Genomic DNA, 27,238 nt, shown 5'->3' on the forward strand with positions numbered 1-27,238 from the left:
TTAGATAGTGCCCTCCTATTTGAGGAAGCGTGCATGCACAGAAAAGCACATACCTTGAATAAAACTTTTGTCAGTCTAAAAAGGTGCAACTGGACTTTAACTTTGTTCTGTTGCTTCAGATCAACACGGCTACGCACCCAAATCTATTTTGTTGTTGTTATCGTTTAAAGACATTTCTAAAGCGCTGTTGTGATAACATCTCTGAGGGGCCCCTTTAGAAATATAAATGGGCAAAAAGATCGAATTAAGGAATGAACCAAACAGTTTTGTCTTTTCAGAAACGAGGAGCGCTGGATCTAATCCCCCTCCTCACGCATGTCTCCTTCCCCTTCTGCTCCTTGGGGGTGCGCAGCTCACACCTGAAACAAACAGAAGGACTACACAGTCCAGTCTGTCCTATGTTAGGTGACGCCCTTACTCATGAGTGGACAGCTGACCGTTGGCTCCCACTTGGACAGCTCCCTCCTGCTTCCTTTTCTTTTCAGGCTGCATTCTGGCTGACTAGAAGGGCCCCCGTTCCAAGTCTGAGGTTGGAAGGAACCTCCCTTGCTGGCAGCCAGGAACTAGGACTGGAACACAACACCTACTCCACAGCAAGCTGGCTGCTAAGGGCCCCTTCCTTTAAGCCAGCGGATCCACTATTTCAGACAGGGTCTGCTCTTGGGCAAGCGAGATTCCTTTTAAGAAAGGAACTAACTCGCATGCAGGACACTGATCAAATCCACGTGGGATTCGATTCTTCAGACCAAACCCTGGGGGGGAAACACTGGTTTGTAAATGTGCCCAGTTTGATAACATTCAGATGTCTTCGAGATTTTTGGATTTTTGTTGTCACTCATGGACACACATGGATCTTTAGACTAAATCACATCTGCAGAGCTTTGTTATCTTCACCCCGCTGCACAGGAACTCAAAGCTATGGCTTTGCTTTGAAAAGGACACACACAGTGAGGTTTTGGTTTAAAAGCAGCAATAGAAAATAAATCACCCACTGTATCTGACAGCCAAACAGAGCGGGCGTAGTGGCAATTTCTGTGGGAGAACCTACCCCACCTCTTGGAAGCAGCTTTTCGCCTAATATACCCCTAGGCTATCGAAAGAAATGCAGCCTTGGCCAGCGACATGCTTTTATAGTGGAACAACAGGAAACTACACCAAAGGCTCGAGGGGAAGTCGATCAGAGCTCATTCCTCCACCCCGTTTCTCCAGGAGCGAAGCAAAGCCGCTGCCTCCCAGAGATCTTCGTACTCCAGGTTCGCCAGGAAGCATTTCTTCAGCTTGGTTTCGACCCGGTTTCTGTCTCCGAGCCCGTCCATCAATAAGGTGGCTGCTGATTGGTGAAGGAGCCAGACGATCATCTTGTCGAGTTGCGGGTCCTTGAAGCTGAGTAAGCCCTCACCCCACAGGCTCAGGTGAAGCATGTTGGCTGCCACTCTGGCTGTGAGTCTCTGAAAGAGAAGAAATGGAAGCAGAATGGATTTAACAAAAATTGGTGGGGGGTAGAGGGTAGGGTGCAGGACCACAATCAGGGAGACCCAGAGTCAAGTTCCTCACTTGGGAGCACTTAGGAAAGCATTCTCACCTTCTTGGGATCTCGGCGAAGGAGTGCCCTGACAAGATTCTTCACTTTCAGGGGTGTGGTCTCTGGCAAGGGTGGCAGCTCCTCCTCCCGGTAGCTCCTGCTTTCGAGGGATGATCCCCTGCTGCCGTAGAACGGGTTACGCGCCCCGAGGACCTCGTACGCGATCGCTCCAACTGCCCAGGTGTCCGTTTTGGTGTAATCGAGCACGATGCCTGGACCGGGGGAAGCTGTGAGCACCTGTAGAGGTAACAGCGGGAAGGGGGAGAAATGTGCAAACAGAACCAAGTGCTGCAAGCTGAGCTCCCGATGTAATCCTAGGTCTGTCTGCATGCTTCCCAAAGCGAGACCAACTGCACTGGCCCCCGTCAGGGGCATAGCCAGGACTAAAAGTCAGGGGGGGGCACCCTTTCCCATCCACTGGTGGGGCTTGCTGCTTCTCATAAGCTTTCTTCTGGCAAAAAAGGAAAAAAGCCCTCCTCCCTGCCTCTCGTCGTCCGTCTCAAACCAACTCTTCGCTTTAGTCTCTAGTGACTCCATGCATTGCCCTGAAAGGTTCAAATGGCCAAGGAAACATACCGGCTATCTCTGAAGCTTCCAGTTTACTTACTAGCTTCAGCCTGTATCTTTCAACTGCAGTCAAGCCCCATTTCATTTCTAGAAGCCTGCATGGGCTATGAGTGTGCAGAAATGGCCCTGAAGAAGATTCAAGAATGGCCCTGAAGAGTCAGGATTTACCTCTGGTGCCATGAGGCAGCTGTTGCCGCCACGATCCACGTACCAGCTGGTAAACGGCAGTTGCAACCCAATTTTGTCGTCAGCCAAGCAACAGCCAAAATCTGTGATCACCAGCCAGGGGCATCCCGCTGCAGACAACAGGAAGAGAACAGAGTCGATTTCCAGGCAGGGCTGCTGGGTGCACAAAAGTGGGACTTCTGGACTTATAATTAGGGTTATCTTATAAAGAAGTACAACCTTACAATATTCCAAAGATGTAATATTGTAAGGTTGTACTTCTTTATAACGTGACAAAAGATTTGTAAGCATCTTGATAAAAGTTTTACTGTGTCAGCCGGCATATCGCAGTGCTTGTTTGCTTGTGCCTCCTCTACTGTGAACTGTGATCCCATGCTGTTGCTGTTTTATAATCAGGGTTGCCAGGTCCTCCTTGGCCACTGGCAGGGGATGGAGGGGCCGGGTTTCCCGATTGGGAAACTCCTGGAGATTTGGGGATGGAGCCTGGAGAGGGCAGGGGATACAGTGCCCTAGAGTCCACCCTCCAAAGCATCCATTTCCTCCAGGGGAACTGACCTCTGTAGTCTGCAGATAAACTGTACTTCCAGGGGCTCCCTGCAATGAACTCTACCCACCCACCCACCCTGCCGCAACTGGTTTCCTGTGCAAGTCTCACTGAGATGCTTGGGAGCAATGCGACAACACATGAAGAGCTTAGTAGGGGAAGCAGAGGAGTCCTTCCCGAGCTGCTGTTTGTCATCGTGCTAAAGAGCATTTCTGGGGAGGAAACAGGGCAATTTGGGCCACCTTGGGCCACCTTTTTCAGGACTGTTAATTACTTACCCCAGATGCTCTTCCTTGTTGCCTGTCCGCTCAAGTCTCCACCAGGCTGAAAGACCACTCTAGTCATTAAAACCTCAGTTATCGAGGCTGGGCAGCCAGAAACAGCACAGCCAAAAGTGCTTTTGGCTCTAACAGACCATTTCTTTGGGCTATTTATCACTTAATGCTTCACAGCACCACAACGGGCTGAGTTATTAGCCTATTTGCACAGCAGGACTCCTAAAAATGGGGCCACTGTGCAGCAAGGCAAGCCATACCCAGCAGTACTCAGGGACCTGAAGAAAATCCAGCCACAAATCTGTTGGGGGATGAAATCAGAGGTCAGATTGCAGGGGCCAGGCCAATGGAGTCTTCTCTGCTATCGTTTTGTCTGTACTTGATCCCTACATTTCCTACCAAGTTCACTGATCCAGTCTTTTTATTCCTAAAATGCATGCCATCCCAAAGCTCCGCAGCTCACCCAAGGCGTTTTCACAAAACTCCCCAACGCAGTCTGGATCTGTTCCCTCCCCAGCTAATCCAGGGCTTGAGATGTCTTTCTCTCCCACTCTCTCTTTTTTTTGTCAGTGTTGTGTATGCAGACCAAAGTGAAGACTATTTTGTGTGTTCCTACCTGGCTCACTGGAGCCGTAAGGACTGAGCTTGGAGACTCAGGAACAATGGACAGCAGGATCCAAATACCTGTTGCCCTGCTCCAATCAGGAGCGCCTGGCTGGTTTGAATGATCCAATGGCATGCTAGCATGGGAACTTTGAAGCGTTTATAAGTTGGCCCCGTTGGCCCAGCTCTCCAGTCTTGTAGTGCAGCCCTATACTATGCTGTACTGAAATAAAGAGCTATGATCGCTACCACCTTGCCTCTTCATTGCATTGAACCCACTATATTATAGTCAGCATCCAACCTGACTAAGAGTCCTGGAGAACTCGGAAGCCTGCATGCTATTTTGTTATATCGTTCACTGGTCATCATAAAAAGTATTCTGTGGCTTTTGCGCTTGGATGTTCCTTTGGATCAACGCAGCTACCTGCAACCTTCCCTGATTTGCAACCCTGCATGTGTACGCTCCAAATCTATAGACTTCAATACCTGGCTCGCCCCTGCCAACTTTCAGGGCAGCCTAAAATGGCGACCCAAAAATGGGACCTTTGGAGGTAGCATGGCTCCTTTGCTTGGGTTTCCAAACGCATTTTTGCAGAAACTGACTCAGCCAAGCACGTGCTCTCCCTACTTCCTCTCAGACCTCACTCCAGCTAGTATTGCTCAGAGGCAGGCCTTGAATACAGCAGGAACTCCCAAGAGGGTTCCCCCTCTTCCTCCCCACCTACCTAGTCCATTGAATAGTAGGTGCAGCTGCATAACAATCTCTGGATGAGCTCCACCACCTATTTTTCTACCAAATGACCCCTGCTCAGAAGGATCTTGCATATTTGCAGGTGTACTTGTCAGGGCCTTGGGCTTTCTTTGTTTTCCAACATTCTATGACCCCATCAGTGCACAGGGTCCCCTTCCGGGTTACACAGGGAACAGCAGACCAGATCCTGCCTCAAGGAGCTTCCAATGTGAAACAAACAACGCGGATGGACAAGAGATGCAGGGGAACAAAAGAGATGAGTAGCATTTGCAAGAGGACTATGGGGAAATGGCCAAAAGCCCTGCGGCAAAGGGTTTAAAGGACAACTTTGCAGGAAGCTTTGTGGCACATCTGTCTACAGGGAGGGAGAGGCCCAGACTGTGGGGGGAAGGAGAGAATGAGGGGAATCATTTCAGGGCACAAGAATCTGGGACGTACCAGGGTCAAATTCGACTAGGATGTTGTCTGACTTTAAATCCCTGTGAGCCACTCCTTGTCGAACGAGGTGGTCCACCCCTTCCAGTAACTGCAGGATCATCATGGTGCCCAAGCGAGCATCGGGAGTCCTCTCATGGAGATACTGGCGCAGAGTGCATGGATAGCTGGACAGGAAGAGCAGGAAGGAAGCTCATTGCAATGAGCATCTGAGTTCAGAATGAAAACCCTAGAGTGGCTGAACTGGAAGATGTCAGTCTCTATCTTTACTGACATCACGCTGTTTCCCCATCAGACATAAGAAATTGCTTGTGCGGATACTGAACTGCCCAAGAAATAAGGTGGGTTTTTTTTTTAACAGGTTTAAAACAAAACATGTGTGTGGGGAAAGAATGGGCTGTTAATTGTCTGTGCACAAACAGCAGACAGTGTCATGTGGAAACGTGGGGAAAATAACCATGCCACTTGGGTGGCCAAAATGTGGGAGATCCTTGATGTGAAAGCAGCCCTGTTCTCTTGGTTTCTGCAGGATTCGCACAGTGTTAATTGGGTGGACCTTGTTTTCACAAATCAACATTGCCTCCCCTGCAATACAGCTATACACAGCCCATACTGGCTAGCTCCCAGGTCATGCCCAACACCACCTCCCTCCCTCCTTCCTCAGAAAAGTTTTGTGTTAAGTGGGGTGGTTTTTTTTGGAAAAATGAGTTGCAGAATAAATGTTGGAAAAGATAAATATGCAATGTGCTTGTGGAGAACACCCAGACTGCAGGAAGAATAGGATTGTGGGAACGGTAGAATGTGTTGAATGTGGTATTTATGTGCATGTATTTATGAGACTGAAGGCAGGGGAGAAATAGAACTCCACCAGCAGCCTGCTGTCCTTAGAAGCAGAGACCAAACTGTTCTTCACATATATGAAGGCTAGAAGCTGGGCACGATCACAGCCATGCTGAACCCTGCTCTCTTGTTGACTTACTTTTTCATCACCAGGAAGAGCGTGCGGCTGTGTCCAATCCCAGAGGGATTCAGAGTGGCAGGCAGAACATCTGGGTAGTCTACTGTTGCACCAGGGAGCAGAGGGACATGAGATGTGAACGCTCGGAGCACCTGGACGATGTTTGGGTGAGGTTTCAGCTGCTTCTTCCCGAAGCTGGGTTTCCTGTTTCAAGACAACTCATTTATCATTGTGACAGTATTTTGTTCAAACTGCAATATGCTTTGACAGTCTTTATTATGCATGTTCTCTTAAACCCCCCTGTGGATAGGCTTCTAGTTTCTCCAGCTGGAGAAGAGAAACAGAGGCAGGGATTTAGATGGCCGGGCTAGATGAGATGATGCTACTTTGAAAGATAGGCAGCAGGAGGAAGAGGAGGAGGCGATCATCCCCCTCCCCATTTTCCTGATGTCAATCATCTACCTAAAACTGCAGGGAAAACAAACGCAGTTAACTGTGTGCATTCATTACTCTGGCTGATTCTGAAAATGAATATTTATTACACCTTTGGTGTAAATAAACTACTTGTAATCTCAGAGAGAAACACCATTTTTCATCCGTAACCACCTTTGGTTTTGTGAAATTCTGGGCATTTGGCCCACAAGACAGCACATCGAATTCTTAGCTGCATCGTGGTCTTTAAATAAGTCATCTGGCTTAATATTCCTGAGCATGAACACAAATCCATTCATTTCACGGCACAGTACAAAAGGTACATGAGCTGCACATGAGCCAGAGGTTTTGGGTCACGCTCCTAGGAAGCGGAAAAGGATTAGTTTAGCAGCAAGCCTGTATATTTTAATTGTCCTGGCAAGCTTGTTAGAATGAACTCATGTTCTGAAGCAGAATCCTATTGTTAAATACGGAAACCTTTTAAAAATTTTAAATTGCTATTTTTATTGGCGATTTAAATAGATGCTTCGAGGTGCGATTTAATAATGCAACGTTAGGCAGTCGGCCAAGATTTACAAAGAGCAAATGGAAGGCAGCCTGATGTTTCTATCGAGGCCCTGTCATAGGGGACCCTGTTCATAGAATTTCATGTAGAACAGGGGTGGCCGGACTTGCTTAACATGAGAGTCACATAGAATAGATGTCAGATGTTTGAGAGCCACAAGACATGAACTTCAGAATTCTGGGTATAAGCTTTCGGGAGAGAGAATGTTAGGGTTAGGAAATACTTGTGAGATTTTGAGGGCGGAGCCTGGGGAGGGCAGGGATTTCAGCAGGGTATAATGCCATAAAGTCCACCCTCCAAAGATATACCCAGAAATTAAACTTTGTTGGTCTTAAAGGTGCCGCTAGACTCAAACTTTGTTCTGTCGCTTCAGACCAACGCAGCTACCCACCTGAATCTTCCATCCCTAAAAGGAGCATAAATCTATCTATCAGGCTGCTCCGTTTCCTCCAGCGCTCTTCCTTCCGGGGAAATGCCAGATCACCCAGGTCAGCCTCTCCAGTGCAAGAGTCTGTGGTGCAATAGGGAGAGAGACCTGCAGGAGGCAGTGGAACAGGGTTCTCCTAACGAGCTTCTTACTCAGTTGCCTCCAGGCACTTCCCCATTGACAAACATCGGAGATGCATGCTGCAGTTTCCTCTCTAAGACCTAATCTACATGATACATTTGTTTGCAAGTTCCTTCTCGGTTCACAGCTTAGATGAGAGTCAGGTCAGCTCCAAGGATGTCGCTTTGATTCTGCTGCGGCATAGGAAGAAGAGGGGGCTGCCGCTTCTCCCCCCACTCCACCCCGCCTTTTTCTGAGCCTAAAGAACCCCCAGTAGAAACGTATTTGCATAACTTTGTAGCTGCAGCTCTTGAAGTTATGTGAATAACTTCTCCACTGAGGGTTCTTTAGCCTCAAGAAAAAGGCTGAGTGGTGGGGGGAGAATCAGGAGCCCCTTCCTCATCCCATCCTGTCAGCAAAACCAGCTTCTCAGATTTATAAAGTAATATTTTTCCAGCCGGTTTCAGAGGGAGTCAAGCTGGTCTGAAGTGGAACAGCAGGAGAGCCCAGGAGCACTTTGGAAAGCAACGAGATTTTGGGGCCTGAGATTTCGAGCTCATCACATTTTGATAACTGACATGCGACTCACCAAAAGAATGAAGGCGGAGACAACAACTCATAAACCAGCACAGAGCTATTCCTTGGGAGGCTGTGCCACCCCTGATGCCCGTCCTGAGTTAGGACAGCTCTTGCCCAAAGGACAACAAACTGTTAAGTCATTTACTCCAGAACAGAGATGGGGAGGAGATGCAAAGCCTTCCTCCCCTCCCCTTTGGCACTGGAGTGGGAGGGACAGAACTGTAACTGCATCAAGAAGACAGATCCAGGTGGGCAGCTGTGTTGGTCTGAAGCAACAGAACAAAGTAGGAGTCCAGTAGCACCTTTAAGACCAACAAAGTTTTATTCAGAATGTCAGCTTTCGTATGCAGTCTGAAGAAGTATGCATGCATAAGAAGGCTGACATTCTGAATAAAACTTTGTTGGTCTTAAAGGTGCTACTGGACTCCTACTTTGTTCTGCTGCATCAAGAAGGGTCAGCTGCAGAAGCCAAGTCCCCTCCCCCCACCCCCCAGCCCATCACCTTTTCCCGACTTCTTGCAAATCCCCCTCTGGGATTCATAGGAATCTTTTTGAAAGAACTAGTTCACTGAGGACATTTTCTCTGTATGGTTTTCTTCTCCCCAATGTGGAACTTAAGCGATCTGGGGTATAAGCTTACTTCTGTTCGATAAACCCTACCTGGGGCAAGCAACGACTCCAAATTCTCCAGATAAAGCAGAGCCGCGTGCTGGAACCAGCTCCTGCGACATGGTGCGGAGGATGGCTTCACTTGAGGAACCAGCCTAGGCAAGCAGAAGAGAAGAATCTCCTTTCTTTAGGTTCAAATTTCCTCAGCTAATTTCACCAAGCCTGGGCTGAGCCCTTGCTCCGAAGCCCCTCCCCCAAGCTTCTTTATTTAGATTGATGCTTGCACTGATTTTTAATGGCCGTAGATTTTTAATAGCCGTAAGCAGCTTTGGGAGGGATTTGGGGGGGAGCCCTGAAATGGGATAAAATATACAGTAAAATATACAAATACCACCCGAAAACTGAAAGCCCACCTTCCTCCTCAACAGGGACCCAAAACAGCTTCTATCAGGAGTCCCCAACTTAGCGCCTGTGAGTACTATGGTGCCCACCTACAACTTTCCTGGAGCCTGTCCAGTTTAGTAGAAAAGGGCAGGACTAGGTGGGGCTATTGCCCAGTAGTGCTTCCGATTGGCTGTGCAGATTAAAAGGCATTTCATCCCGCTCAACAACACCCCTGCCTTACATTTGGAAGAGTGACTATGACAGTTAGGCATAACCTTGCTCCCTGACATTTTGTTATTAACTTCACCACCCATGGCGGCCGTTTTGTTGTTGTGCCCACCATCCTGTGTCAGAATGTCAAAGTTGCGGGCCTCTGGCTTACATCACTCCCCTCTTCTCCATTTTATCTTCACAACAACACATGTCTCACATGATGTGAGGCTAAGAGAGAATGAGGGGCCCAGGATCAGCCAACAGGACCAGATCTACGTGTGTTTTGAGGGGGACAAAATTTAAAAAATTACTCCCCCTTATGAGACATTCTTTTCTTATGGTCCCATAGAATACAATGGACTCCATACCCAATTTGGTGTCCCCCCCCCCCCATCGGTGCCTGGGGCAAGCACCCCCCTCTGCCCCCCGCCCTAGATCCAGCCCTGTCAGCCGATGAACTGCAGTGGCAGTGTGGGGATTCTATCTTGGGCCTCCCAGATCCAATACTTTTAACCGCTCCACCCCACCAGGCTGCTCTTTGCATTTTCTTCTCCCCAAATGAACAACACCTCCGTAGCAAAACTGGCCTGGCTTTCACAGGCTGAGTTTTAGATGAGCATTAACTAATGCATAATTTGACAGTGTTTTCATTCCAGTTTCTTTCAACTTTCTAATATTTTTAAAAAACAGATTTCTAAAGTAAATCTTCCACTGAAAGATCCTCCTAAGTAGCAAACCCCAAACCAGGTCCTCACCGAAATGTTCCACATCATCTTGATAGCCAGTGGGAAGCCGGCTCTCCAGTAACGGGCTTGGCGAGCATCTCCAGCCTTGGTATGTGAACCGCCACGATGACTGCAATCTTCAGAGTTTTGGTCACCGCTTGCTTTATGACAGGCAGCTGAAGGAATGGTTGCTTCATACACGGCTGCGCTGCAGCCTTTGCCAATGGGCTGTCCAATGGAGTATTCTTCCAGTTTGAAACCCTGCCGGCGGAGTAAGCCCAGGGGGTCTTTCTGAGTCTTCTTCCTTCGCATAAATATTGTCTGGGGAGGAAAAAACCCACAACTACAGATAATGCAGATCACAAAATTATCCTGACAGTATTTTTTTGATGGGGGGGGAGGGTAAATATTCTGCTGGTGGCAAAAAGCTGATCCCAGGGCGGGCACTGCCACTAGGCAGATTGCCTAGGCTGTCGGCCTTCTGGGGGCACAGAATTGGGTGCCTTCCCATGTGACTCAGTGATGTTATCAGTGCCGGGGGGGGGGGAGGGGAGAGGTGCCAGGAGTTAGACTTGCCTAGGTGCCAGATGGTCTAGGCTGATCCCAAACTGGGAAGGGCGGTCAGTCCCACTGAGATCTTCTTTGCCACATCTTATAGGCAAGATGTCTCATGATAAACAGCAAGAGCCCAGCTAGATCAGATCTTGGGGTGATCTATTCAAGCATCCCAGCCAGTTAGGTGCTTCAAAGAGGTCTCTAAGAAGAAATTGGATTTATATCCCGCCCTCCACTCCGAAGAGTCTCAGAGCGGCTCACAATCTCCTTTACCTTCCTCCCCCACAACAGACACCCTGTGAGGTGGGTGGGGCTGGAGAGGGCTCTCACAGCAGCTGCCCTTTCAAGGACAGAGGCTCAGAGCGGCCTACAATCTCCTTTACCTTCCTCCCCACACAACAGACACCCTGTGAGGTGGGTGGGGCTGAGAGGGCTCTCACAGCAGCTGCCCTTTCAAGGACAACCTCTGCCAGAGCTATGGCTGACCCAAGGCCATGCCAGCAGGTGCAAGTGGAGGAGTGGGGAATCAAATCCGGTTCTCCCAGGTAAGAGTCTGCACACCTAACCACTACACCAAACTGGCTCTCCAAACTATAAGCAAGAGCCTCCTGTTATTTCTCGTTCAAGTGATACTGTCTCTGTCCATGGAGGTTCCATCAAGCTATCACAGACAATAAGAACATAAGAACATAAGAGAAGCCATGTTGGATCAGGCCAACGGCCCATCCAGTCCAACACTCTGTGTCACACAGTGGCAAAAAAATTTATATATACACACACACTGTGGCTAATAGCCACTGATGGACCTGTGCTCCATAGTTTTATCTAAACCCCTCTTGAAGGTGGCTATACTTGTGGCCGCCACCACCTCCTGTGGCAGTGAATTCCACATGTTAATCACCCTTTGGGTGAAGAAGTACTTCCTTTTACCCGTTTTAACCTGTCTGCTCAGCAATTTCATCGAATGCCCACGAGTTCTTGTATTGTGAGAAAGGGAGAAAAGTACTTCTTTCTCTACTTTCTCCATCCCATGCATTATCTTGTAAACCTCTATCATGTCACCCCGCAGTCGACGTTTCTCCAAGGTAGCCAAGTGTGCTACCTTCCATTAATTTTTCCCAATCCCCTTCTAAAACCCATCTCTATCAGTAGCCATCTCTGCCATCTTGTGTAAGTCAACTGTGTTGTTGTGTAAAATGCTTCATGGTTCTAGGTAGCCAAGGCCAAAAGAAGCAGAGCTTGGGCCTAGGGATCCAGCTTCTGGGACTCAAGATGTATGCTGCCCCTGAACATGGCTGTTTGTAAGTCTGACCTTCACTATATTCATTCCCAAAATAAACTTAAAACTGGTATTCACAACCATATCAACTAGCAGCAAGTTCTTAAAGCAGAGTGAAAAAGTCCTTTCTAAAGCCATTTAAGAAACTGGCCTCCACTGCCAAAATTGTGGCAGGGAGTTCCATAAATTAACTGCATGTTATGCTGGGAAGGGGCAGGGGAACGGTTTCATGGCAGAGTCAGGATTTCAACCACGGTCTCCCAGATCCTAATCTGATTCTCTAACCACTGGTGAAGGAAAGTGCTGTCAAATCACAGCCAGTTCTATGGTGACCCTGTAGGTTTTCAAGGCCAGAGACTAACAGAGCTGATTTGCCATTACCTTCCTCCACATAGCAACCTTGGACATCCTTGGTGGTCTCCCATCCAAGTACTAACAACGGCTTGACCCTGCTTAGCTTTTTGAGATATAATGAGATCAGGCCAACCATTACACCATGCTATATGTGGCTTTCAGCCTTCAAAGCTCTTCATATACATCAGGGTTGGCCAAACTGTGGCATGGGAGCCACATCTGACTCTTTCACACATAATGCATGGCTCTCAAAGCCCCCACCACCCCATTGGCCAGCTTGGAGAAAGCATTTCTCTCTTTAAATCACTTTTCCAAGCCAAGCCAGCATGCAGCATGAACAATGCATTTAAAGTTGCTTGCTTTCTATCTCTATCTCACCCATCTTCCTTCCTTCCTTCCTGTCTTGCAGCTCTCAAACCTCTGACATTCATGTCTTGTGGCTCTCAAACATCTGATGTTTATTCTATCTGGATCTTATGTTAAGCCAGCTTGACCACCCCTGAATGTTTGCTGTAGTCCTTACAGGTTTATAAGATATGCCAGTGTTATCATCCCCATATCACAGACTGCATGCCTAAGGCCACAAAGGCATTGTATGGCGGAAGTGAGACAGTTGGGCACTCCAGCTAATTTTCTCAGCTGTTTCATAACACCCCATTTCCCCCCCCCCCCATTACCAAATGGCTAAATGGGTCCTCCAAGTTTGGAGGCAGTATGCCTCTGAAGGCCAGCTGCTGGGAGGCAATAACATTCTGTGTGCCCCTTCCAGGATTTCAGACACCTCTTGCTAGGTATGGGCACTGTGGGGAAAACCAAATGAACAGGATGCTGAAATAGACCAATAGTCTGAACTAGCAGCCTTATTCTTACATTTATAGAGAAGCACAGCTATCTACAGTTGTTATCTATATTACATAGATTAAATGATTTATCTGTTTTATTATTTGTTCTCAAGCGTGTAACAAGTGTTATAAAAAAATGTCCATACATGAGCAGCGGCCAGTGGACAATCAACATCTGTTAACCAAAAGAATTAAATGGAGCCACCATGCTTGGAGGCAGTCTACCTCTGCCTGCCCATAAAGGGTTGTTGACTTCACACCACGCTTATGGGATTCCCTTGAGTAGCCACTGTGTGAAGCGGGATCTTACCCATGAATCTATTTATTTTGAACACTGGAGTGCTGCTAGATTAGATGGCCTCACCCAGAGGCACTTTTTATGTTTCTTCCCCTCCCTTTCTCCATAGGTACTCCATTTTATATTATGAGGGGGGAGAGCTTTTTTAGCCCTACTGCTGGGGAGGGGGGTAGAGGAGGCGGAAAGGAAAAGGAAAGGTCCCCTGTGCAGGCACCAGTCGTTTCCGACTCTGGGGTGACGTTGCTTTCACAACGTTTTCACGGCAGACTTTTTACAGGGTGGTTTGCCATTGCCTTCCCCAGTCGTCTACACTTTCCCCCCAGCAAGCTGGGTACTCATTTTACCGATCTCGGAAGGATGGAAGGCTGAGACAGCCTTGGGCCGGCCTCCTGAATCCAGCTTCTGCCGGAATCGAACTCAGGCCCTGAGCAGAGAGTTCCGACCACAGTGCTGCAGTACTGCTGCTTTACCACTCTGCGCCACGGGCCAAAGAGGAGGAGGAAGGTTCCCACTAAATAACCCCAATAAATCCACTGGAAGCAGAAGCCTCCTGCCGTCGCCATAGCAATGCGGCCTTGCCTTCCCTCCCTCCCTCCCGCACCTGGATGTCCTTGCAGGCCTCGTCCGCCTGCCTCCGCTCCGCCAGCGCCGGCTCCAGCAACGCCAGTCCGAGGCTGAAGGCCAAGCCGAGGCGGCGGCAGTGGTAGGGGCCGGCCGAGAGCCGGGCGGCTGCTTGGCGAAACGGCGCCCGCCTGAGGCCTAGCCGGTCCGCGGCCAAACGTAGAAAGCCCACGCGGGTCGGCGGCGGCGCTCGCTGGCGGAGGAGAACGGCCGGTGGCGGCCCAGGAACGGGAGGCCCCCAGCCGAAACAGCGCGACAGCAGCCCCCGGCCCAGCCGCAGCCCTTTGGCCAGCGCTTGCCGCAGCGCCATCGCGGATCAGCCGCCCACCGGGCCTGGCCCGGCCGCTGCCTCTGACTGTCAGCCGCGGCTTTCGTGACGCCACCGCCGAATGCCGCGGGAGAGCCGGGCGGGGCGGAGGTTGGCCGGGGAGCAGGTGGCGGTCACGGGCGGGCTTTTGAGCGCCCTTGACCATGTGCAGAGTGACCAGTGTTGTTCCTAGATCCAAGTGGGCAGCCGTGTTGGTCGGAAGCAATAGAACAAAGCAGTAGACAAGTGGTACCCTTAAGACCAACTAAGTTTTATTCAGAATGTAAGCTTTCGTATGCTCTTAAGCAGACTTCATCAGAGAAAATGGAAAGGCAAGCCATCTTTAAATACAGAGAAAGTGGGCAGTGAGTTGGTATGTAGAGTCATGGGAATGTTTTAGCAGATTAAAAGAATCACAAATTGGGGTCTGTGTTTGTTTAGTATTGTTACAGCAGCCCAGCCCAGTTAACAATACTAAACAAACAAACTAACTTTTGTTGACTATCTTTGGCATAATTTGTTTAAATTGAATTTTGGCATGTATTATTGCATATGTGTGGATTGTATGAATTTCCTATTATATCATTTTTTGTAAGCTGTTTACATTGGTAATAAAATTTTATTTAACCTTAAAAAAAAAAAGAAGATAGATGGGGGATGGAGGAGGGAAAGAAAGCAGCTTTAACTTTACATGCATTCTCCAAGCCAGCCGACTGGGCTATGTGTGAAAGAGCCACATGTGGCTCTGGAGCTGCAAATTGGCCACCTCTGCTCTAAATGCAGTTTAGGAACCGCAAGATATCATAAGCAAACAAAAATTGCACAGATCCTCTATAGTTCCTCACAAGTCAGTAATGATGCGATTGCCCTGATTGTAGAAAATAGCTAAAATTGACAGGACTGAGCCAATTGAAAGATTGGGGGGAAGGCGATTCAAGAATCCTACGATTTTTAGACTTGAGAAATTGTGCAGTTTCTCTCTTTGTGCATGTCGGGTTTATATATTTATCAGATTGTATGTAAAAATACATATAATGAAATATTTAAAAGGCAAAGGTAGTCCCCTGTGCAAGCACCAGTCGTTTTCGACTCTGGGGTGACGTTGCTTTCACAACGTTTTCACGGCAGACTTTTTACAGGGTGGTTTGCCATTGCCCTCCCCTGTCATCTACACTAATTTTACCGACCTCGGAAGCATGGAAGGCTGAGTCAACCTGGAGCAAGCTACCTGATCCAGCTTCCACTGAGATCAAACTCAGGTCGTGAGCAGAGGGCTCCAACTGCAGTACTGCAGCTTTACCACACTGCGCCACGGGGCTCTTAATGAAAGATTACTTACTGCTATATTAACATGATATTCAGCGTGCAGTTAAGGCAGCTTAGAAACCACAAGGCATAAATAATTTTAAAATACAAATGTCCCTCAATAATTACATCTCACCCACTTCCAAAAGCAATAAGCTTTTCAACCAGATGGAATTTCTCAACAGCAGGGGGCGGGGGAATAGGCCACTGAAGGAGGCCTTCTTAATGATACCACTTGTGTATCAAGTTCAGAAAAAAAGGACCATTAAGATGCGCAGCCTGAGGCTGCCTCCCTGCCCTGGAATTCCTTCCAACTGCAGACTCCCTAAAGTCCAAGCCTGAGTGTTGTATTTGTATATGTGTACTACACCATGTATGACATTTATACAGATAATAAATGTATAGGGGTAGCGTATGGATGCACAAATTGGACAACATGTACAATTTGCAGAAAAAAATCCAATGCAGCCAAAACAGAAAACGGTATGGATGAATCTTGGGTTTGTTTTGTGCAAGGGAGAAGCAAAATCAAAATGTTATTTCTTAGATCAAAAAAAAAAAAAAAAAGGAAGAGAGACAGGAACTCATTTTTGAATTAGGGCAGGATCAGATAAAATACAATATAATTAACAGTTGCGCAGCCTCTTCATTCGCATAACAGTCAATCCAGGAATGCAGATTCATGTCCTCCTGGCTGACTTGATTCAACGAAGAAGAGATTTAGGGTAGCAAATGTTCTCCCAACTGCCTTTGCATGACTTGCAGAAATCTTTGGTCCAAATGGCTGCATTTGTCCCTGGATGAATTTCTCTGGTACAAATGTTACCTTCATTCGCCACGTATTAGGAGAAAGAACCAGTCATTTGTATTTCCTTTTGCCTGGAACAGAACAATAGAATTAAGACGCCATTAATAGCAAGCTGGTAACTAGTAATCTTTAATTATCCAGAAATTAGCTTGTTGTATAGTCCTGGATGGCATTTCTTTGAGTCACGCAGTGTGATCGCCATGAGAATGTTGCACTTGGGATGAATAAATGTTGCACTCCTTTCTTCTGCAAGAAACAGAAACACAGCCTGAGTTAGAGACGCCAGATTTCGAGAACGCAACTGCCTTTCCTACCCAGCTAGCATGCCTGTTCTGCCCCCAGTGCTCTGAAAATGCACTGTTTAAACAGGGCACACACAGTGAACAGCCAGTGCGACGCAGCAGGTTGAGTGTTCAGTTAGGGCTGGGGATACCTGAGTTTCAAACTCCTCTTAGCTGTGAAGCTCACCTCTGTCCATCTCTTGCCTTGACAACGCTACTGGGTAGCTGTAAGTTGGCTGTAACTTGAGGACACTTTTCCATCACCAACCTACCCAGGGCTTTTTTAGTAGGAAAAAACCTAGCAGGAACTCATTTGCATGTTAGGCCACACCCCTGGTGTCACCATTGTTTCACACTGCAGGAACTTATTTGTATATTAGGCCACACCCCTTGATGCCAAGCCAACAGGAACTGCACTCCTGCTAAAAAAAAAAAAGTCCTGACCCTATCTTTCAGGGATGTGAGAATAAAATGGGAGAAGGAGAAACCACATTCCTTGCCCAAAAGAGGGATCGGTAGATCACACAGACTATTCCAGATTTTATCTCAGAAACTGCTTGTGTGATCAGGGAGGCAAAGGTTGGATTGCACATGAGTATATTGTATTATATGCATGAGTATACCTTGTAAGTATCACAGACCGATTCCCCACTAGGCTTGTTCTGGCGTTGGAGCTCTTCCTCCCCCCCCCCCCAAACACTTCTATCTGATTTTGCACAAGCTGCTGCAGGGCTGTGACTCGCCCTGCCTCTTTCCTGCAGCAAGATCCTCTGAAAATAGGGTTGCCAAGTCCCCCGCAACCTCCAGCGGGGGACTAGTTTACATGGTGCAATGATGTCACCTGGAAGTGATGTCATCACGCCAGTGACATCTATGGTAGAGTTTTCTTCCCAAATTGCTAGAGTGTCCGGGAAAACCAGAGTTTTCCTGGAAATGCCCAGAGCAACCGGTGCATGACGTTGGCAGCATGATGATGTCACTTCCAGGTGACATCATGCCGATGACATCAAGTGGGGGATCCCCCTGCTGGCTGACTGTGGGCCAGCGGGTTGGGGACTCCCAAAGTGGGAGAACCCCCGCCCCGCCCAGGAGCTTGGCAGCCCTATCTGAAAACTGGTTTCTGCTTGCCGCGGGAAAGAGGCGAGGCAAGTCGCAGCCCCATGGCAGCTTGTGCGAAATCTGACGGAAGCGTCGGGGGAAAGAGCTCTGACGCTGGAACAAGCCTAGTGGGGAACTGGTCTCAGTCTCGTCAGATCCTGGAAGTGAAGCAAGCTCTGCCCTGGCTAGTATTTGGATGGAAGACCTCCATGGAATACCAGGGTTGCTATGCAGAGGCAGGCAAACCACCTCTGAACATCTCTTTCCTTGAAAATCCTACTGGTTGCCATAAGTCAGCTGTGACTTGACAACCCTTTTTGCCATACCCTATTTGTATGCCTTGTACTGAGGTTAGATGGTGAGCAGGGAAGGGGAACACCACCCTTGCTTGCTCCCCTCCACATAGAAAAGCAATTGAGGGAGGGATCTGTTACTCAACTTGGCTCAGTGATTACAGAATGATTTTGAAATACTGGGCTGGAGATAAATCTTGGAGCCGCTAAACGAGGCCTTCTCTCTCACCTTCCTCAGGTCCTTTTCAGGTCTTCTGGTCCGAAAGAGTGAGGTAGAAGTTCTTCTAAAGTCTTCACTATATACGTCCCATCTGCCTTGGTACAATAGAGGTCCCACTGTTTGCCAAACTAGAAGAGAATCACATGAGAAAAAGTGTTTTAAAATCTGCATTTTCAGTAGAAGATGATAAAGATATTGGATTTATACCCCACCCTACAATCTGAATCTTAGAGTCTCAGAGTGGCTTACAATCTCCTTTACCTCCCCTCCCCCCCCCAAAAAAAAGACACCCTGTGAGGTAGGTGGGGCTGAGAGAGCTCTCCCAGAAGCTGCCTTTTCAAGGACAGCTCTGCAAGAGCTATGGCAGATGCAAGGCCATTCCAGCAGCTGCGGGTGGAGGAGTGGGGAACCAAACCCGGTTCTCCCAGGTAAGAGTCTGTGCGCTTAACCACTACACCAAACTGGCTCTGTAAAAAAGCCAGCAACTTAGTAACATAAGGGAAAGTTGCTGCCCTGTGAAGATTTTTTTAAAAAATTATTTATTTACAGGGCGGCAGCATAGAGTTGCCAACTTCTAGATGGTTCTGAAGATCCCCCAGAAATGACAACTGTTCTCCAAACTACAGAGATCAGTTGCCCTAGAGCAGTGGTCCCCAACCTTTTTAGCCCCAGGGACTGGCCCCAGGGCCGGCCTACCAACCACGGCCCAAGGTCAGGAAGGGTGGGGGCACCCAATTCAGCCCCCCACCCCCTGTGGCATTTCCTCCTTTGCCCCCCGCGCAGCCCCCCCTCCCAGTCTCGCCTTCTCCTCCTGTTTTCCTCCCCACCCCCGTGACATTTTCTCCTCCCTCCTTTGCTGCCACCCCCCACACAGCCTCGCCACCTCCCCCATTTTCACCATTTTAAGGCAAGGGAAGGGGCCATGAAGTGCCTCCCAGGCCAACCCCCCCCCCACCAATCAGCTGATGGGCAGGAAACCGCCACAGCAGCAGCAAGTGACGCTGCCCTTGCCTCCTTCCCTTCCCCAGCCTTAAAATGGTGAAAATGCGGGGAAGAGGAGGCGCCACCGGGGGGGAGGGTGAGAGAGTCTGGAAAAGTAAGCTATTCCTCCCCCCCTTTCCTCCCTAAGACAGCAGCCTCAGCCAATGGAGAAAGTAGAGGCCTTGCTCTGTAGCTCCTGTGCGATTGAGCAAGCCTGGCAAAGCAAGCTGTGATGCAGAAGGAAGCAAGAGAGAGGGACAAGGAAGCAGATGACAGCCAGATGCTCGGGGGCCTGATAGGAGCCCCCTGGGGGCCTGGTTCGGCCCCTGAGGCTGCATGTTTGACACCCCTGCTTTAGATTCACATTAGGGGAATTATATCAGATAGTTACAGTACTCTCATTACCTTTCAAGTGCATCCATTTTAATCAAACAATGCTCACTCCACCACAGTGAGCAAGATTTCAGCCGGGAATTGTAATGCTTGGCATTTTTATACCTCACATTTTCTAGTGTTTGAAATTACTTCCTGGCTGGGTGCCCCTATTGCTGTTTCATTTTTTTCCCTTTTAGATTGCAAATTAACCAAATATCAATTAATAGAACCCTGTGTTACTGTTAAGGCTGTCATTTTGGGGGGTTTGATTGATATTTTGGCCTCGTTTATTATAAGTTTAAATGAACTGTAGTTGGTATTAGAGGCCTTTATGCTGCTGAACACACCAGATACAAACATTTTAAACAAATAAACAAACAAACGATGAAGCTTGTAGTGCAATCCTGGTATTCTGCCTTTCTCCACCCACTGACATCTGCTTAAGATTCTCTCCTTAGGACTGCACTATTTGGTTGCCAGCCTCCAGGTGGCACCTGAAGACCTGCTATTACAACTTATCTTCAGATGACCAAGATCAGTCCCCCTGGAGAAAATGGCTCCTTTGGAGGCTGGATTCCATGGCATAATATCCTGTTGAGGTCCCCCTCCTTACCCCACCCTCCCCAGGCTCCACCATCAAAGTCTCTAGGTCAGGGGTGTCAAACATGTGGCCCGAGGGCCAAAGCAGGCTCCCAGAGTGCTCTTATCAGGCCCGCAAGCAACTCGTTGTCTGCTTCCTTCTTCCTCTGTTGCTTCCTTCTGCATCACAACTTGCTTTGCCAGGCTTGCTCGATTGCACAGGAGCTACACAGCAAAGCTCCTCCCTTGGGGAGGAAGTGGGGGAAGGAGAGCTGGCTTTGCCAGTATCTCTCAATTGCACAGCTGAGCTACTGAGCCAAGCCTCTCTTCCTTCTGTTGGCTGAGGCTCAACAAACCAGTGAGGTGGATTAGGCTGAGTTTGTGTGTCCTTTATAAATTTTATATCTCCCCAACCTGGCATTATATTTTATAACACATATGGCCTGGCCTGACAAGGTGAAGATCCGGCCAACTCTCATAACAAATGAGTTCGACACCCCTACTCTAGGTATTTCCCAGTTCAAAACCAAGGGAGACATGATGACTCTCTTGAAGTATTTGAAGGGCTGTCACTTAGAGGAGGACAGGGAGCTATTCCTGTGGACAGCAGAGGATAGACTTACAATAATGGGTTTAAATTAAGGGTGGGAAGGTACCGGCTGGATATTAGGAAAAGCTTTTTTACCATAAGAGTTGTTCAGCAGTGGAATCAGCTACCGAGGGAGGTAGTGAGCTCTCCCCTCCCTGGCAGTCTTTAAGCAGCGGCTGGACAAACACTTGTCAGGGATGCTTTAGGCCAGGGTTTACCAAACTTTTCTTTCCCGTGGCCCAGTTATTTTTATACTTTTCCTTCATGGCCCACTAAAATTTGAGGGTGGAGCCAGGAGACTTTGGGGGTGGAGCCGGGAGACAGGAATTATGTCATTTCCTGTGGTGTCAAGGACCAAGTAATGTCACTTCCAGGGCACTTCCACAAATTGCCTCTTCTTCAGAAGTAAATTCATTTTCAGAAAAATCTCTCTGAAACTCACGCTGAGCCAAAATGGGGGTGGGAAGTGGGCGGTCCTCTTTTCACCCCCACACCTGCATGCACCTATCAGTTTGTATATTCTTCTCCAGCTTGCAATCCATTATTAAAGATAGAATTCTTTTGATGAACAAAATCTACTGAGGAAGAATCAGCACAGAACCTCCCCACAGGATGAGACCTACACCTAAGGTTCCTCTAGCGTAGCATCCTTTTTCCAGTACTGGCCAGCCAGGTGCTTTGAGGACACCCCCAAGGAAGGCACAAAGAGAACAGCTCTCCTGTTGTATGTCTCCCAGCAGTTGGCATTTAGGGCGTATTGCCTTTGAACACGGAGATTCCACTGAGCTTTCATAACCGCTAATGGGTCCACCTTCCTTGATAAATCTATCTGATCCCCCCCTTTAAAAGCCCTCTAAGCCAGTGGCTGTCACCCCATGGTATCACAATAAATACTGTAAATAGATTGCTGGAAGAAATAGCATTTCTTGTTGAAGAAATATTATTTTTTTTGTCTGCCCTGCACTGGTATACCTTCTTTTGTTTTGTTTTGTTTTTTTAAGAGAAAAGCATGCAGACAGACTTCCTGTCATTCTTATCTAACTCTGTTGGCTAAAAATGATCTTTTGTTGTTTAAATAATGGACTTTTAAGTATTTGCAATACAAGTTTTGCAAGAATAGTCAGAGAATAATGACAAGTATTGTTCCTTGGGTTTTGAAAAGAAACGAGAAGAAAAGAAAAGAAAAGAAAAGAAAAGAAAAGAAAAACCATTTACCTCTCTCAGCACTTGTCTGCAAGCCCCACAAGGCATGGCGTAGGCTTCTTTCATATTGCTGTTGGGACAGAATACAAAGTCAAAGTTCAGGAGCCTGTCTGCAAAACATGCTAATGGAATGTAAGAGTAAAGAAAGATTTAAAGAAAAAGCAACAAACCGGCTGTGTGTCCCCAAATGCTTTTTATCATATGTCTAAAAAACATGGAGGCATTTTCTATTCTAGGAGAGGGGGGCAGCTGGCCAGTGTGGTATAAGACCAAAATCTGTGTTAAGTGTTAAGACCAAAATCTGGGAGATCCAGGTTTGAATCCTAGTCATGCCATGGAAGCTTGCTGAGTCACTCACTTTTAACCTAATATACCTCAGGATATAGCAGGAACTCCTTTGCATATTAAGCCACACACCCCTGACGTAGCCAGTCCTCCTGGAGCTTACAGTAGGCCCTGTACTAAGAGCCCTGTAAGCTCCAGGAGGATTGGCTACACCAGGGAGGTGTGGCCTAATATGCAAAGGAGTTCCTGCTACAAAAAAGCCCTGAGATAAAACAGGAGAGGAGAATGATGTAAGCCGCTGTGGGTCCCCACGGTGAAAGCCAGAATATAAATGAAATAAATAAATAAAATTCTGCATATGGGTGCTTTGCAGAGCGGCTGTGGGGAGTACCCACCCCCACTTTAGGGGCTGAGGTGGAACAAAGGGGTTCAGAACCTTGGGAAGACCCAGCAGGACAGGGGAGGGTAGGAAGGGGCAGGAGCAAACATTGTAGAAATAGGCTGGGTTGCGAACTGTAGTTTGGCGATATTCCCAGAGATTTGGGGGTAGAGCCTGGAAAGGGTGGGATCTAGGGAGGGCAGACCTCAGTGGGGAATAATATTGCCACGTTCACCCTCCAAAGCAGCCGTTTGTTCCTGAGGAACTGATTTCTATCATCTGGAGATCGAGTTTGAACTCCAGGAGACCTCCTGGCGGTTGGCAACCCTGGGATGTGTTTCCTGCCTCTTTCCCCTCTGCCAGTGGTTTTTGTTGTGGTGCAGTGCTTGTTTTCTTGATACTGTTGTTTTATAGGCTATGCCTGACAGCTGTTGTAATATAATGGGTAGTATGTTTGGCATGGCCCTTGCAGAAGGGGAGTGGGGTTCAAATCTTCATTCTGCCATTAAGTTCACTGGGTGACTCTCTGCTGTCTCTCGCAGTCGGGTTGGCTACCTCCAGATGGCACCTAGAGATCTCCCACGATTATAATTCATCTCCAGGCAACCACAGTCAGTTCCCCTGCAGAAAACGGCTGCTTTGGACAATGGATTTCATGGCATTATATCTTGCTGTGATATAATACTTAGTCCCTCCTCCGGGTTTTAATAACTAGGAGAAAGGGCTTGAGCTCCCTTGATTGCTTATAGATGACATATTCATTGAGGAAGCAGGATGCATGCCCACCTAGTAACAGCCATGGCTCGAAATTTCGTATATCCCTCTGACACTGCCTTCTGGATGGCCGTACGTTCAGCACATACACCCAGGGGATAGCTTGCATTTTCAACGTTGCAACCTGAAAAGAGCACACAGATCATGTTCAGGTCCATTCTCACCCAGCAAAAAAACTTTAGGTTCCCTCTCTCTTTTGGCAGTGAAGCCTCCCACACTGATTGACTGAGCTACTAATGTCCCATTGCTCATGGAACCAAGGAGTTTGTAGGCCGGCTTCTGTGAGGAAGGGGAAGTTGTCAGGTTAACTGCAATTGAAATCTCACTGGGACATACTGAGGACTGGGCAATGCATAAACAAAGTCCTTTTACTAGGATATCAGAATCCACAGACTCCCATAAACATGCACAGCCCTCTGAAGGTTTAATGCTAAGCCCCAATAGCGTACAGTCATAATGCTCTGCAGAAGAACTCCCGTTCAGATTCTGGTGAGTCTCCAAGATGAAAGTATTTTATGTTTTTATGAAGCTGTGGCCATCTGTGCCATGGGGGAGAAGCAAAGTAGAGAGGATTGAATCATTTTTTTTAAAATAGAAAATGCCATAACTCTGAGAGGGGGTATCTTATAGCGCTGCCAACCTCCACGTGGGGCCAGGAGGCATTCCAGAATTACAAATTGCCCCAGATGGCAGAGATCAGCACCCCTGGAGAAAATGGGTGTTTTGGAGGGTGGACTCGATGCTACTGTCTCCTGCTGAGGTTCCTCCCCTCTTCAAACCCTCTCAAGCCCCCCCCAACTGTATTATTTATTATTAATTAACTCATTTGTTTTGAGTTCATCATGACAAGTGAGGGGGAAAGGCCCAAACAAGAGGAGCAAACATCAAGGTGCGTATAAAACACTGTGAGAGTGAGGTTCACTCACAGCCACGGTTCACTAGGCCGAAGCCTAACACCTTCCCAAGCCAGTACCATTCTTTACACAGAGAAGGAAGTGCCTCTGGGAACCTTTCCTGTGTGAGGGTTGTCTTTTTCTCAGGAAGCAATACTTTTTGGTGCTGAATGTTTATGTGGGGACAGGGGGGCATTAAGGGGAGAACCTGCAGATCCTCCTTGACCTAGGGCTGCCAGCCACCAGGTGGTATAGCAATCCAAGAGTACCACAGAAAGTACAACAAAATAACAAAAAAAACCTCTTGAATATAATGAAAAATTGTATGTCAAAACATCAGTCATACAGTATGAAAAAGTACATTTTGAAGCAATTATCCCTCAGTGCATAATCAATAACATACAAATTACAAAAGGCTGAATTCGGGAGTTCACAGTGTAGATAATATGTCAAAATTTAAACCTGTATATATGCATGTCAATGTACAACTTTAAGCACTTAAGACCATTTCAACTGCTCCTGCGGGTCAATTAAAGTGCCAGTGCGTCAAGGATTTCGTGCAAAACAGTCCCTTAAATTCTCTGCTGAATCTTTCTTCAGTTTTCAAACCACATGATTTTCAAGCTTCAGTCTTTCAAAGAGAATTACTTAAGCAGTGGGACTGGAGATAGCCTCTAACAGCAACGCTCGCATTTGTTACTGTTTCTGTAAGGACCTTCTTCCAAGAGGCATAGCTCACACATCAGAACATAACGGATCACTCCACGCAGCACTAGACACGGAGAAGAAATGCAAGCGTAGCTGTTAGAGGCTATCTCCAACCCCACTGCTTAAGTAATTCTCTTTGAAAGACTGAAGCTTGAAAATCATGCAGTTTGAAAACTGAAGAAAGATTCAACGGAGAATTTAAGGGACTATTTTGCACGGAATCCTTAATGCACTGGCACTTTAACTGACCCACGGGAGCGGGCAAAATGTGCTTAAAGTCAGACATTGACGTACATATATGGAGTTTTAAATTTTGACATATGATCTACACTGTGAACTCCCCTATTCAGACTTTTGTTATTGATTATGCACTGAGGGATAATTGTTTCAAAACCATCAGGAGGTGCCAGGAGATCTCCTGGAATTACAACTGATCTTCAGCCTACAGAGATCAGTCCCCCTGGAGAAAATGGCAGCCTTAGAGGGCAAACTCTATGGCATGACATTCCCTGCTGAGGTCCCTCCCCTCCACAGACTCTCCACCCTCCCAGGCTCCATCCCCAAACCTCCAGGAATGTCCCAAGCCAGAGTTGGCAGCCCTGTGGTTGAGAACCAGGTCTGGAGTAGTGAGGAAGGGTCCACCTTGACTTACCAGAGAAAATCTTGCCTTCCCAAGTCAGGAGTGCAGCCCCCACTGGGAAGTTGCTGTAAGGGCAGTGCGCAAACCTTTTTGCTTCTCTGCACGCGTCTAAAAGGGGCTGAATCTGATCAGGTCGAACTCCAGCAGGATGAGTGTCCTGAGGGGAACCATGTTGTTGCTTTTGAGCCATTCTAAGGTCTGGAAATGTTCTCAAATGGCCTCTGAGCCCCGAGCCAGGAAGGAAGATGCACACGCTCTGAAAGGATCACCCTCAGGTTCTTCAGCATACGTGACTGTCGACTCCTCCTTCTTCTCAATCACTGTTTTCACCACAAAAGTAATAAACACCAAGCCATCACATACTTTAAGGGGAAGCCTAAAGCTTACTACCTGAGCTACAGCTGCCAAAAATTTAGCCACATGCCAAGTTACTTGCTTATTGTCAGCTGTCAGTAACCAAGAAAGACTTAGCTTCTAGAGAAAGATCCTTGCGTAAGCAAAGGGAAAACCGGTTCAGCTCTCAAATCTGAAACTTCAGAGCAATCCAAAAGAATAGGATCAATTCTGTTAGGGCCACATCTGCAGAACCTATTGGAGGATGGAATACCCTTACACCTTCCTAAATCATACAGTTCTTTGATCCTCCATAACATAGCCACAGACCACGTAACAGTATGAGCGTAGCTACAAGTGGGACAGGCCCCATCCTGGTGCTCTCTGTGTAAACATTTTAGTTAATTTTCCCTAAGTAAAGTGTTCTGATCTTTGATCTTCAGCTGTCCAAACTGCTCATCTATGGACAAGATTGCAAGGCCTTTTTTTTTGTCCCCTCCCCTCACAATCACTTTTCCTGGAAACAAATTCACCAACATTTTGGGCTGCCAAGAACTGTGGGCAGCTTGTCCTTACATGCTCCATGAGTTCCCTTGCGGGCCCCTGTCCTTCTCTGCTTTGCAAGGGCAATAATATTTGTCCCTGCCGAGGGAACAGAATCCGGGCGAGCTGGGAAAATTAGCCACTAGAGCTGGAATGCTAACTTGGGAAATGAGGTTATGCTTTTCCCCCCTGTTCATAAAGTTACTCTGGCGATTCTTTCCTGGTCACCTTGATGCAAAGATGTTGAACACAGCCCAGCCAGGCCTCCATCTCTCTTTCATCCCAGCGCCAAAATGAAGTTTGCAGATCCAAAACCCAGCTGAGTTCAACGGCGACTGAGAACTTGCATAAGGTCTGTTTAGAATGCTGGTCATGAGCGGCCTTGGGAAGAACAGATCTTCAGTGTCTGTGCTTTTCATTGGTTGATAAGACTCCCCCCATTCTAGATGCATGGTAAGCTGGGGGCACAGACCAGATTTGCAGTGTCTGTGTTTTTAATTGGTAAATAACAGACTCTCCCCCCCTCCTTTAAATGCATGGTAAGCAGGGGTACTGACCTGCTATAGTTGAGGGCCTACAAATATCTGTAACCATCCCTGGCCACATGTATATATTTAGCTGACGCAGAGGTTGCAGCAGGCCGAGTGTTTGCTGAATGTGCAAAGAAGGCTAAACTAATGAGACATGGGGGTGTGTGGCTTTCTCAATTATCCTGAAGCACTGACCATAGCGTAGGCCCT

At 47.7% G+C, this 27,238-nt stretch overlaps 2 protein-coding genes across 4 annotated transcripts; both read right to left on the reverse strand.

The window, feature by feature from the left end:
- Nucleotides 1-1,110: 1,110 nt before the first annotated feature.
- PINK1 (PTEN induced kinase 1) lies at nt 1,111-14,270 on the reverse strand. Its single transcript, XM_060259332.1, has 8 exons — nt 13,885-14,270; nt 9,986-10,276; nt 8,685-8,788; nt 5,923-6,105; nt 4,947-5,110; nt 2,318-2,445; nt 1,583-1,819; nt 1,111-1,448 (listed from the first exon to the last, which is right to left on the reverse strand). Exons 1-8 carry the CDS (start codon nt 14,212-14,214, stop codon nt 1,185-1,187), a joined length of 1,701 nt encoding a protein of 566 aa, XP_060115315.1. The 5' UTR covers nt 14,215-14,270; the 3' UTR covers nt 1,111-1,184.
- Nucleotides 14,271-14,461: 191 nt separating this feature from the next.
- CDA (cytidine deaminase) lies at nt 14,462-26,793 on the reverse strand. 3 transcript variants are annotated; one of them, XM_060259326.1, is made up of 6 exons: nt 26,727-26,793; nt 25,635-25,942; nt 23,394-23,505; nt 21,956-22,013; nt 18,226-18,344; nt 14,462-16,570 (listed from the first exon to the last, which is right to left on the reverse strand). In XM_060259326.1, the coding sequence occupies exons 2-5, from the start codon at nt 25,810-25,812 to the stop codon at nt 18,231-18,233; spliced, it is 462 nt and encodes a 153-aa protein (XP_060115309.1). In that variant the 5' UTR covers nt 25,813-25,942; nt 26,727-26,793; the 3' UTR covers nt 14,462-16,570; nt 18,226-18,230. The 3 variants fall into 3 exon arrangements, with proteins under 3 accessions (XP_060115309.1, XP_060115311.1, XP_060115310.1); XM_060259328.1 differs by lacking the exon at nt 26,727-26,793 and adding an exon at nt 26,253-26,367 and having other exon boundaries at nt 14,462-16,395; XM_060259327.1 differs by lacking the exon at nt 26,727-26,793 and adding an exon at nt 26,253-26,367.
- Nucleotides 26,794-27,238: the final 445 nt, after the last annotated feature.

Source organism: Heteronotia binoei, chromosome 18, assembly GCF_032191835.1.
Source record: "Heteronotia binoei isolate CCM8104 ecotype False Entrance Well chromosome 18, APGP_CSIRO_Hbin_v1, whole genome shotgun sequence".
In the NCBI taxonomy this organism is placed as follows: Eukaryota; Metazoa; Chordata; class Lepidosauria; order Squamata; family Gekkonidae; genus Heteronotia; species Heteronotia binoei.